The sequence below is a fragment of the Anoplopoma fimbria genome, chromosome 8 (genome assembly GCF_027596085.1).
Source record: "Anoplopoma fimbria isolate UVic2021 breed Golden Eagle Sablefish chromosome 8, Afim_UVic_2022, whole genome shotgun sequence".
NCBI lineage: Eukaryota > Metazoa > Chordata > Actinopteri > Perciformes > Anoplopomatidae > Anoplopoma > Anoplopoma fimbria.
In genome coordinates, this window is record NC_072456.1 from 20,553,231 (window position 1) to 20,565,187 (window position 11,957).

At 42.4% G+C, this 11,957-nt stretch overlaps 1 protein-coding gene across 1 annotated transcript; it reads left to right on the top strand.

Annotated features, from left to right (window-relative positions):
- Positions 1-1,002: 1,002 nt before the first annotated feature.
- On the top strand, positions 1,003-4,559 carry s1pr3a (sphingosine-1-phosphate receptor 3a). The gene is made up of 2 exons (XM_054603067.1): positions 1,003-1,293; positions 2,103-4,559. Exon 2 carries the CDS (start codon positions 2,231-2,233, stop codon positions 3,422-3,424), a length of 1,194 nt encoding a protein of 397 aa, XP_054459042.1. The 5' UTR covers positions 1,003-1,293; positions 2,103-2,230; the 3' UTR covers positions 3,425-4,559.
- The last annotated feature ends 7,398 nt before the right edge of the window (positions 4,560-11,957 follow it).

Genomic DNA, 11,957 nt, shown 5'->3' on the forward strand with positions numbered 1-11,957 from the left:
CACACTTGTTGTGTCCCTAACTGCCTCTGACCTAATGACCCGAGCGACTGTTTGTAATGCAACCCTATGTACTGCAGATGAAAGCATTTGCATTACCTCGTAGCTACATTCAACCTCCCAAACTCCCCTCTTCTTCTTATCAGCAACTTATTTCTCTGGACTAACACTAAGAAAGTGCATAAAAGGAGATGTAAGTGTGACTCTTTCCTTCCCATCCATTGGATGGAGTTGCAGTTGGCTCCAATGGGAGAAGTCTGACCTATCTCACACTCCGAAGGAGCAAAGGGATCCAGTCATCTTTTATTTGAACATGAAAAACAATGAGTCATCAAATTGCAGAAATAAAACAAGTTGCAACTTCTTGGCCCGTCAGTGGATTCCCAGAAAGGCAAATAAACACAAAGTCAGTACTTTTTTTAAGAATTTGTTGTCAACGATTAGATAATGATGGAATCTGGATTCAGCTTTCGGTGCTCCAACAAAATGAACTGAGGTGGGGACGTGGTTTGGCTGAGAATCCATCATTATCGTAAACCCTTAAAAACATGCAACCAGAGCAGATCAGTAGATGTAGAAGGCTATATATCCATTAGAGGATGACACATCTTAATTTAGCACATGGCCTTGAGGCAAAACACTGTCACATATGTTGGTACATGTTAGTACAGCAATTTTATGACACAGACAAATTAGGTGTCTGAAAACAGCTGGCTGCTCTCAGACAAAAACAAAACTCTTTAAAAAAAAACACACACAAAAAAAAAAAAGCCCATAACCAAATCACTCAAACCCACCCTGCTGCTTGTTTGAAAACCCAAAAGCAGCGGTATAAACACAGAGTGGCACATCTGGACAACGAGACGCGTGGCTCTGACCTCTCCACTAGACTCATCATTATATAATTAGTGGTAATAAAAACTAAATGGAGAGGTAAGGGAAGGGGAGATCCCGCCCCTCCAGGCTGGGAGGGGGTGAGGAGAGCGAGCTGTCCGAGCTGTGTGGAGTCACAGTGTGAGAGGAGGACGCCACGATGATGAAGTTCAGGACGCAACTCAAAGTGGAGGTTTGGAGGAGAATACTTCCGTGATTGGAAACTTTTACGGACGAAGGGGGAGAAAAAAAAAAAGAACAAAAAAAAAAGAAAACATGGACTTTTGACTTCACGTTGTAGATCATCCATTTTTTTGGGCAACCGCATATCGTTACGCAGGAGATTGAAAACACAACTTACAAATAACGGAAAATCTCACCACAACCATCGGGATGTTGAGATGAGAGCAGTAACTCCAACAGGTAGGAAACCTTACTCTAGATGAAGAATACTGTGTCAGGAACTTTATTTTGCCAAATATACTCCAGGTCTAGATTCCAAATGATCACTACTTTTAACTTTGAGTAACTTTTCCAGAGCAGGAGAGTTGATCAGGAGCTCCATGAGTTAAGAGTTGTTTCTACTGAAATAGTGTGGAAAAACGTCGCCCACCATTGTATTTTGATAATGAGTATAACTTATAAATGTGTTTGTTTTCATTATTTTTTTTTATAGTGTAATTCATTTGGTTTACTCACGATTGAGTACATTTTTTAGGAGAACCCTGTTCACCCAACTTCATCATTACATGTACCCTATAATTAAAGGATTATTTTGGAACCTTTTACATCAACGTTTATTTACCAGTCACAGCACTCTCACTAGAAACTATAACACTTATGTAACCTGATTTATGAACAGCAGTCCCCGCCACAGCTGTTTGTTCTGTATTACCTTGTAACATCCTAATTTACAGCTGTTGCTTATTGTTGTATTTCTTATATGATAGATTTCTATATATCCGTTTTATATTGTGTGATATGGTATTTGCTATTTGGGAAGGACACAATCTCAGTAATGCACTTCCCTGGTTAGATAAATTATCATAAATTAGGTAGGGCTAATAATACACTTATTTTCAATTTGCTACTTTTTATGTTCCACATAGCAATTACTTTCAATCTAAGAGGTTTTTTTTCCCTACTAACACTATTCAAAATGATGTTGAATGTAACTTTTGTGACTTTAAAGTGTTGAACATAACTAAAAAATATATTTGATCTCTTAACAGGTCCTTAATAGGCTCTAAGATGCCAGTTGTGACATTGCCTGTTTGACTAGCCTCACCTCCTTCTGCTGTGTCCAGTGCTGTGGCGCCCTCTACTGTGTGACCCAGGAAGGCCAGGAGGGACGGGCAGAATGGGGAACACACTGGAGGAGGGGATGAACCCTGTCATCGTCAACCACTACAACCACTCGGGGAAGTGGGACCGGCCTCGCAGCAGCGGGGCCTGTAAGATGGCCCTGCTGCTCTTCATCTGCGTGCTGATTGTTCTGGAGAACGTCACGGTCCTGCTCGCTCTCTGGAGGAACAAGCGCTTCCACAGCCGCATGTATTTCCTCATTGGGAACCTGGCGCTGTCGGACCTGCTGGCAGGCGTGGCCTACGTGGTCAACATCTTCACCTCGGGGAGCAACACCTACTTCCTGACGCCGGTGCAGTGGCTGGCCCGAGAAGGGAGCATGTTCGTGGCCCTCAGCGCATCCACGTTCAGCCTTCTGGCCATTGGGATTGAGAGGCACATGACTATGGTGCGTTTGCGTCCTTGCGAGACGGCAGGTCGAGGGAGACTTCTTGGACTTCTGGTGGCTTGCTGGCTGGTGTCAGTGCTGCTCAGTGCCCTGCCCAGCCTGGGCTGGAACTGCCTGAACAACCTGGCCTCCTGCTCCACGGTGCTGCCGCTCTATGCTAAGAGTTACGTGGCCTTCTGCATCAGCGTGTTCAGCGCCCTGTTGGTGGCCATCATCATCCTCTACATCAGGATTTACCGCCTGGTGACCTCCAGCGGCCGCAGGGTGAGCAGCCGGCCTTCAGAGCGCTCGCTGGCCCTGCTGCGAACAGTGGTCATTGTTCTTGGAGTGTTTGTCATGTGCTGGACCCCCCTCTTCCTCCTGCTGCTGCTGGATGTTGGCTGCAGCCCGGATAAGTGCCCCGTGCTCTACCAGGTGGACTGGTTTATCGCCCTGGCTGTGCTCAACTCTGCCCTCAACCCTCTGATATACACTCTGTCCAGCAGGGAGATGAGGGTGGCGTTCTTCAGGCTGCTGTGCTGCTGTCAGACCAGCATGGAGCACACTGGGACTCCCGTGCAGGGCAACCCTAATATGGGCACGGTCATCCCCACAGCGGAGAACAGCAAGACCAGTGCAGGAGGGGGCAGTGGGGTTGGCAAGTCCACACTGAATAGAGGGAAGGTTCCCCCACCTATTAACTCTGACAACAAACATGGAGACCCCTCAGCCACTGCTGTGCCCCTTCACTCCGGACCTGCAGACCTGCTCTCAGCTGTGCTGGTGAAGGCGGGGGCGCTGCCGACCCTCAGCAAGTTCTGAGTGGAAGCACCTTAATGAGGCTTTGCAGTCACAAAGAAGTAGACATGGAACTGAAATAGTCCTGCTTCAGCCACTTTTTGTTTATGCACTATGGACAGTGTAGCAATGGATGATATTCAGTTGGAACAATATTCATGAAGATGAGAGTACAATCAAAATCACTTAAAGCCACTATTAACAACAACTCAACAATATTAGACACAACACCGGAGTTACTGATATGTTGTGTTTGTCTTACAGTATGATTAATGTTCAATGTTTCACATTTTACTATGAAATACAATAGGACAATTTCATAGAAATGGATTAAAACAAGCCCCAAATTTAATATATTGTCTTAATTCATAACTGACACAAGACTTTGTAATGCATAGTAAAAAAAACATTGATTAACACTATTAGTGTTATGTCTGTCAATGGTTTTATTTGAATGTGCCATTACAAGCAATGAAGATCAAATTGGGGCACTTTTTTTGCATGTGCTATATGCAAGTACTCTTAAAGCACCTGCATTTTTCCATCACAATTTGACTTGGTAAACTATTTATTTTCTGTGAAAACAATTGCCTTCTTAATACTATTGGTATACCTGTTTGAAATTGTTTGTGTGCATAGAAAACACCACGGTACTAGGAATTAATTATTGATTTTTTTATGAATTGAGATGCACTGTGAGAGAAAACAAGACAAAAAGTTTGTTCCTCAGACTAGCGGCCTAATGAGGCTGTGATACTCATTACACACACCAGAAATCAAAAGTGATGTATGAATGAATAATGACAGCAACATTGCTATTGTTAGATTCTTACCACTAGTGGGCAAGGGCGTAGAGATTGTCCTCACGGTGGTGCTACAGGAAAAATTCTAATACGTAGGGTTCCACTTCTGTATGGTGGCCATTTTTGGACAATCCAGGCTCAGTTCTACATCAGCAGAACTGACTCATATTTCATCACTCTAAGCTCTACTGTGTCAGCGTCAGCTGGACATTTTTGCTTCTGATCAGCTCGAATAGAAACCACTCACACACGTCAACTAACCACTAGTGAATAAGAGTGTTGGATGTGAATTATTTAATGCTGGTAGACTGTAAATAACATTTCTGCCTAGGGTGGTGTAGTGCCTGATACCATTATAGAGCAAATAAAATAAAAATGCTATTCCCTTTTATGAGATTTTCATACGTGTCATGTTTTGATATTGAATCAATGACTTGCCTGCTTCCAACCCCCTTCCTGTCAGCCAAACTGTCTCGGTGTTGGTCCTCTGCAAACATTGTCAAGGTACATCTATAGGAAAACCAGACATTTTGTCTGCATGTTTGATCAGTCTGTAGACACATAAAAGCTTAAGCCATACATATATGAATGCACAAATGCTCTGACTTGCCAATTTATCATGTTTTATTCTGACAGAAGAAGAGAAATGTCATGAGATTTAACCTGCTGCACTCATTTAATATCGTAATGGGAAGCTGATTGATGCTCTCTCATTCCCATTCATAGGTAGACCTGGGTCAGCCAGGGATGAATAATGCAGAGAAACTCTTGATATTTATTTCAACCACGGGTTTCCAGCTCGGCGAGGTCAGGAAGCTATTAGTCTTGAAAGATACTGCATGAATCTGACTTTGAAGAGCTTCCCCATGTGAAAAATCTTTTATCTCTGTTTAAATTCAATGGAACGTAGTGTGACAAACCCCAGTTATTGAATATGTGAAATGAATAAGATAAGAAAACTGTCTGGCTGTGAAGTTTGGTTACATGTTTCTTCTGTTTTATTTATCTCTGCTTTAAACAGTGTGTATATTAAGCTTTCCACACTCACATTTAAAGGATGTGATTAAAAAAAAAAAGAGTTTCTGACATGGCTTTATAGAAAGGGTTTGGTTTTCAGTGTATTGAGCTGGGAGAAATGATCAGATTATTCTATTGGAAGTTTGTTTTCTAGATGCTGATATTCAATTGATGTTGTTTTTGTTCTGACAAACCGGCAGCAGTGAAGGTTACTTTGACTTGAATCGATAGATGATTGGCTGATTGCAGCAGAGTTCGTTTTTTCATACCGCGTTGCACAGCAAAGACCAGACAGGAGCTGACAGACTGGCATTTCATACTCACCTGAACCAAAGGATGTGTCGCTGCTCTGCACCTCCAGATCTGATGGAAAAAGACAGCGAGGACGCAGTACCAGCCACGCATTTCCAGTTTAAATGTCACTTGCTCATTCCTGTCAGAAATGCTATCCTTCTTGAATTAGCCGGGGATGACGGCGGCCTTATGCTGTCTGGAACGTAGGAAAATGACAAACTGTTGAGCTCCAGCGTCATTTGTAGTCAGTGGATCCCTTTCTCCTTCTGCTCCTTTTCGTCATTCTCACCAATTCTTTTCAAACTTGTTCATAATCCCTCATTAGATTTAGTTTGATTCAAATGTCTTTGTTGTCAGAAAATCAGTTTGGAGCAAATATCAAATAGTACACACAAGTGAATAATATACAGAATATTATGACTTTTCATTGTCAGTAATTTAGATAACCAGGTGAACATACAAAGTGTAGATTTACCCCACAAAGGACTGTCCATTGTTGCAGTTTCAGCATCGGGAGAAGTAGGAGGAGTCTGCTAATAAACACCAGGTGTGCCAGCTGATTGCTCAGGTGGCATCAATGAGACAACTTAGCTGTATACTTTGGGAAATACAAAGTCAGAAGGTATTTGTATAGAGCCAAAAGACTCTATTTCTAATGACTTAAATCAAGAACTTTGTCTATCAAAACCTGTGTGGCATGGAATGTATTCCGAAAATAGATAATATAGAAGGTCGTGATAAAACCGATTTTGGAAAAACCTTCCAGTAACCTCCAGACAGACTGTTGTTCTGAAATGGATCCAAATACCTTTTACTGGAAAAATTAAAGAAAAATCCAAATTGAAGAACAAATATTAGAAAGATCGGTCCAAAATGAGGAAGGATCTAACCAAAGAGGTCAAGTTCAGAACAATATGGGAGTGCAAGAAGATTTCAGGTTTATAACAAACGTATTAAAAGTTCGGTATTTTTCAATCTGGACCCTATTTCCTCCATATTTTTATGTCTAAGTGAGTAATGGGGTTAACAATTGCTTAAATTGGTCCAGTACTATACGTGAACGCTGCAGCCGCTGATCAGGCTGTAATGTTAACACTCCTCACTGCCAATGTACGTCCACTAAAAGTGCTTTTTTCTGCAGCTGAGATCTTTATTGCTAATTATGTGTCATGTGAATTGTAGCCAGAAGACAACAGGGGAAACTTGAGTGAGAGGAGTGCCAGTGTTGTCAGAGTGTTGTGAGATTTGATTGTGTTGGAGTTCAGAAAGTGTAGCTTAGTTTAATTTAGCAGATTTTGACTATGTGGATGAGATGCAAGATTTCAGAACAAGACTTCTCCTTGAGCGGGATTTAGTTAGACACAATAACAAACAGACTGGATTAAGCGGAAAGTAAAGAGAAACATTTTTATTTCTCCGTAGGGTCCTTTCCCTAATGTCAGACATCTATAAAAACAATCTGAGCCTCTAAGTGGCAAGCACTTTTAGTGGACATCATTGACTCTGAGGAATTTCCCCCTGTGTTTGTTTAGCAACATCCGGCTGCAGAGTTTTCACGCAATACTCGACTTAAATCAGAAATTGTTGTCCCTGTTAGCCACTTAGACACAGAAACATGGCAAAATAGGGTCCAGGTTAATAATACCATCCTTTGAGGAGAAAAATAGTCACACAAAGAAGATTAGCAGGAAAGACCCAACCATCCCAACTGTTCTCATCCTCACACTCTGTTTCATCATCTTTTTCCTACAATCTTTATCCAAAATAAGAATTGCTCAAACATGTTCAGTAGAGATTAATAAATTCCTTTTCATTTTAATCCTCTTCATGTCCTCAAATTCCGGCAGATGACGGACTCCATTTGTCCAAACACCAGAAACAAACACCATTTAATGGCTGCATGTGCTAACTGGGTCAAACACCTTAATAAATCATGTTAACTAAACAGCCGTCACCAGTCTTCTTTGAGGATTTAGACATGGTGGATTTGTGTCATTCTCTGTGCACAATGCCTATTTGCATATGACTAATGTGAACACGACAGAGGACAAGAGAATCACACCACCCCCTGTCATCATGATCCTGGCTTTATACCGCTCTGTGGTGAGGAAGTGGGCATGCGTGCGTGTGTGTTTGTGCATTTGCATGTGTTACTGGCGAGGTGTATGGGTGTGTGTGCATCCGTGTGGGTTTTTGAGAGAAAGAACAAAGACTCCATCTGGTCTGAGCTACTGAATGTGTCAGTATGAAACACTTCTCTCATTCTCAAGTGACCCCTTTTTGAAGCAGCTTGAAGGTGGAGTTGGGCCAGGCGGAGGGCGGAGAGGGGTCCTGTTTAAGGCGCCCGCTCATGCACGGAGACCTCAGCTGAAGCCATTCTCTCCTCTCACAAGAGGAATCCCACGCAGTCATGTGGCGTGTGATGATTCTCCTCCCTTACCTTCACTTTCACAGGTCTCCAACAGAGCGTAATTACTTTTGCAACAAAGAGAGTGGGGACCTGGGCAGACCTTGGCGATAAGCTCCCCGGGATCAGAGGGCTTCATCCAGGGAACAGCTGGGGAAGAAGCTGGGGGAGCGAAGGCGAAGGTCACTTGGTAGGAGGAAATCTGAAGGAGCCGGCTGAGACTTGGATTGGTGGACACTCCTCCCAGAATCCCCCTCAACACCCCACTGCCATTAATCTCCCGTAGTGGGGATCAAGCAGACTCAAGTTGAGTTTCATAAGGAATACCAAAGAAGAAAGAGAAAGATTGTTTTCTGACAAATGCATTCTTTCATAAATAGGAGTCCTAATGCATGCCTTGTAGGGCTGCAACTAACATTTGTTTTAAAACCAATTAATCTTTTTGATTAATTGCTTGTCCTTAAAGATATCAGAAAATAGTGATTTCCATCCACCTCAATTTTCCCACAGCCAGAGGTGGTTTTCAAATAGCTTTTTTTTTTTTTTTTTTTTTTACTAATATACAAACACATCCAGTATATAAAAAGAAGAAACAGCTTCACATTTGAGAAGCTGGAACTAGCAACCACCTAAAGGATTTATTGATAGTCAAAACTACACTTAGATAAATATAATTTTCATGTGAGAATCATTTCAGTTTTTCTCTTGACGACAGGAAAGCCATTGTGCAATCAACCATCATGTCTTTTGCTGCTCGTTGCACCTTAAAGGGGCTCAATTCAAAATTCAGAGCATATCTATTGTCTCCACACGGCTCTCAACATAGCGACAGCTAAGCCGGCGGCTCGCAGCTAACGGTGCTAACAACACAAACAGCCCAAACAATGGCAACGGTGCTGACAGAGTTAACAGTGTTTACCTGAAGGGGAAACGGAGGGTGGGGGCTTCCATCGGTCGGGACGGTGTAATCAGCTGTTACCGCTGAATGAGCACAGTGCAGATGGACTTTCCAGCGGGGCACGCTCACATGCAAGCAAGGAAAAGATCAGATAACAACACACACAGAGGAGGAGCTGCTTCATTCTCTGCTCAGGTATTCCTCCATTATATCTTTACACAGCCAATAGTTGTTGCTGCTGTTATTGATCTATATATGGTATAGAGACCCTTTAAAATGTCTTGATGCGTTTAACATCTGTGCCCTGTGTTTCATTATAGGGGATAAATATCTTACCCATCTTTAAAATGTGAGAAATAAGTCTGGTCCTCATTGGCAACAAAAAAAAGAGAACTGCACAATCATTTCTGATTACACATTTTTCATTTCATTCATTGTTTATAAGTGTATCCTACTTAATCTGCCTCAAATTTAAAACCCCTCTACATCAGTCCTGATCCGAAGACTAGCTAACTCTTGATACCATATGAGTAAATATGGAACTTGTAAGATTGCCTTCCAAAACTGTTCACCATGAATTAAATCAAGACTTGAAAATATCCTTTAATTGCACAAATTTAAACAAATTATTTGACCTTTTTAAGAGACGTTTGCTTGTTGTGACCGGAGTGTTTTTAGATGTGTGTTTTTATCTCTTCCTTATTTATTCTGCTGCATCAGATCTGTCTTGCAAAAGAGAAGCAAACCTGATTAAATAAAATATATGTGTTCGCCAATGTCTGCAACCAGCCTTTCATTGCCATCCTACCATAACAGATAGGTGGCAGAAGTGGATAAGCAATCTCTTCCAAAGTCAATACCCCCACCTCTCCCCCAAATTCTCCCCAAACAGCAGCTGCTTTCTCCCCTAACCCTCTGTGATTGCGCTCCTCTGGCGGGGTCTCGACGGCATGCACACAGCTGCTCACAACTTCCCCCATGCCTGCCTGCCGCAACTGCTGGGATTAGCGTGTCTGGGATAGGGGATAAGTGAGAAGGAGGACGGCGGCCTTCTAGTCCGACATGCGTGTCCCGTCTCTCACTTGTGGCATTGAGCGTGTGTGCACGCCTGGCTGAATCCCTGCCTCTGTGCATGCAAGCAGCCCGTAGGTTTGTTTGTTGTGTGAAATAGCAACTGCAGGAGGCGGTGACACCCATGATAGATCTCAAGTGTGAAACTCATGTAAGAGCCTCAAACAACTTAGTTTCAAATCTTACTTACAACAAAAAAAGAAGCTTCAGATCTGTCTCTCACAAGACCGCCAATTTTGTAGAGGTGCAGTGCTAAATTGCTGGAAAACCCCTTTAACAGAAGTCCCCTTTAAATGTTTTGTCTTACCTAACCTTTAACCTCCCTCTTGAGAACAAAATGTACTTTTGATGAGGGTTCTGGGTAAAACGGTATCAGATATTTTTTCATAGAAACCATTTAATTTTCAATGTGGAATGTCAAATGAATTATTTCTAAAATGTTTTTAAAACTGTTTTGCATCCTTATCTTGCTAATTTGTTTGTTTTTACACTTGGAAAAGTGTTTCTATTAACATGGCTCTTTAATATTCAAGTGTCTTCATAAGCCATGACAGTGTGACAGCGATCCAACATGCAAAACAGCAAGACCCGGCAGCTAAATGGAATTCAGTCATCATTCACTTTATCATTTACTTTTTTAATACTGCCACATGTAAAAAAGATCTTCCTAAAAAGCCCTATCTAACTATTTAACAAAACAATTTTAGGCCAAGCATGTGTGTGTGTGTGTGTGTGTGTGTGTGTGTGTGTGTGTGTGTGTGTGTGTGTGTGTGTGTGTGTGTGTGTGTGTGTATGTTGTGTGGTTTCCTAACATGTACTCTGGCTCTGCGGCAATCACAGGTGTTCATTCCTCCAAGCATGTCTGATGGATTAACAGCTGCCGTCACTACGTAATTGTGGAACCCCCCCAGATCTGACATTACACACATTGTGATATGACAGCACACACACACACACACACACACACACACACACACACACACACACACACCCACACACACGTACATTTCACATGTACACACACTAAAATCATGGTATAATGCTGCGAGGACGTTGCCGTGCTAATAAAAATAGAGCTTTATATTAGGTATCCTTTATTCGAATAAAAATTAAGGGTAATTCGGAAATAATGAAAAAAAAAAAAAAAAAAAAAAAAGCAGAGACAAGGTAAGAGCTACAAAAAAGGCAGAGAAATGAGAGTGTGATATTTGTTTGATTTTTACAAGCCGCACTGCCACGTCGTTAATATTCATATCCCTCCCCAGGGAGCCTTGTTTGAAAAATGGGACCCCCCCCCATTCCATGTCACCGTCTCTCTCTCTTACACTCACAAACACCCACGCACACACACTTGTTTGGAGTCTCATTGGGGAAGTACAGCCAGGCAGCGGCTCCCTCCCTCCCTCCTCCCTCCCTTCTTTTTTTCTTCCTTCACTTTCTCCCCAATAGAGAGTGATCCAGCTCGTCTCCTCTCTCCGTCACGCGGGTAATCAGCCTCTGCTATTTCATTTGGCTCAGTAATGAAAGCAATCCCAGGGCTTTTCACTGCAGTGCAGCCCAAATAATGAGGGCTCCCTCACCCCTCCTCAGCCACACCTCACCCCCCCAGCCCTCACCCTCTCCCTCCCAAGCCTGCTGTCAATGGATGAGGGAAAGCAAATGTGCGTGTATTTGAGTGTGTGGAGCACGCGTTCATGCCAAGTCCTTTGTGTCTCTTTTCTTATTTTCTGGGTTGAGTCTAATGAGTGTATTGCATAAAAAGCGTGAATATTTTGGAAGTGATTTCTTTTTGAATCAAACACAAGACCAAAAAAGATTTTCCCTTCTCAAATTGGTTTTGATTCTTTTTTTTGTTTTTTTGAGGCATAAAGAGGTGGAAAAGAAATACACAGTATTTCACAAAAGAATTAGCAAAAGCCAAACACAAGTCTGAAAATAAACATGATTGTGTGTAGCAGAATTTAGTTTTTCAGACAACTCCTCTCTGAACCCCCCCTCCCACCCCTTGGGGGTCCCAGCCCCAGGTTAGAAACCCTTGATCTACATGAAGATCTACATGCAGAATCA

Coding starts and splice junctions, on each gene's coding strand:
- s1pr3a (XM_054603067.1), top strand. CDS start 2,231: ATGGGGAACACACTGGAGGAGGGGATGAACCCTGTCATCGTCAACCAC.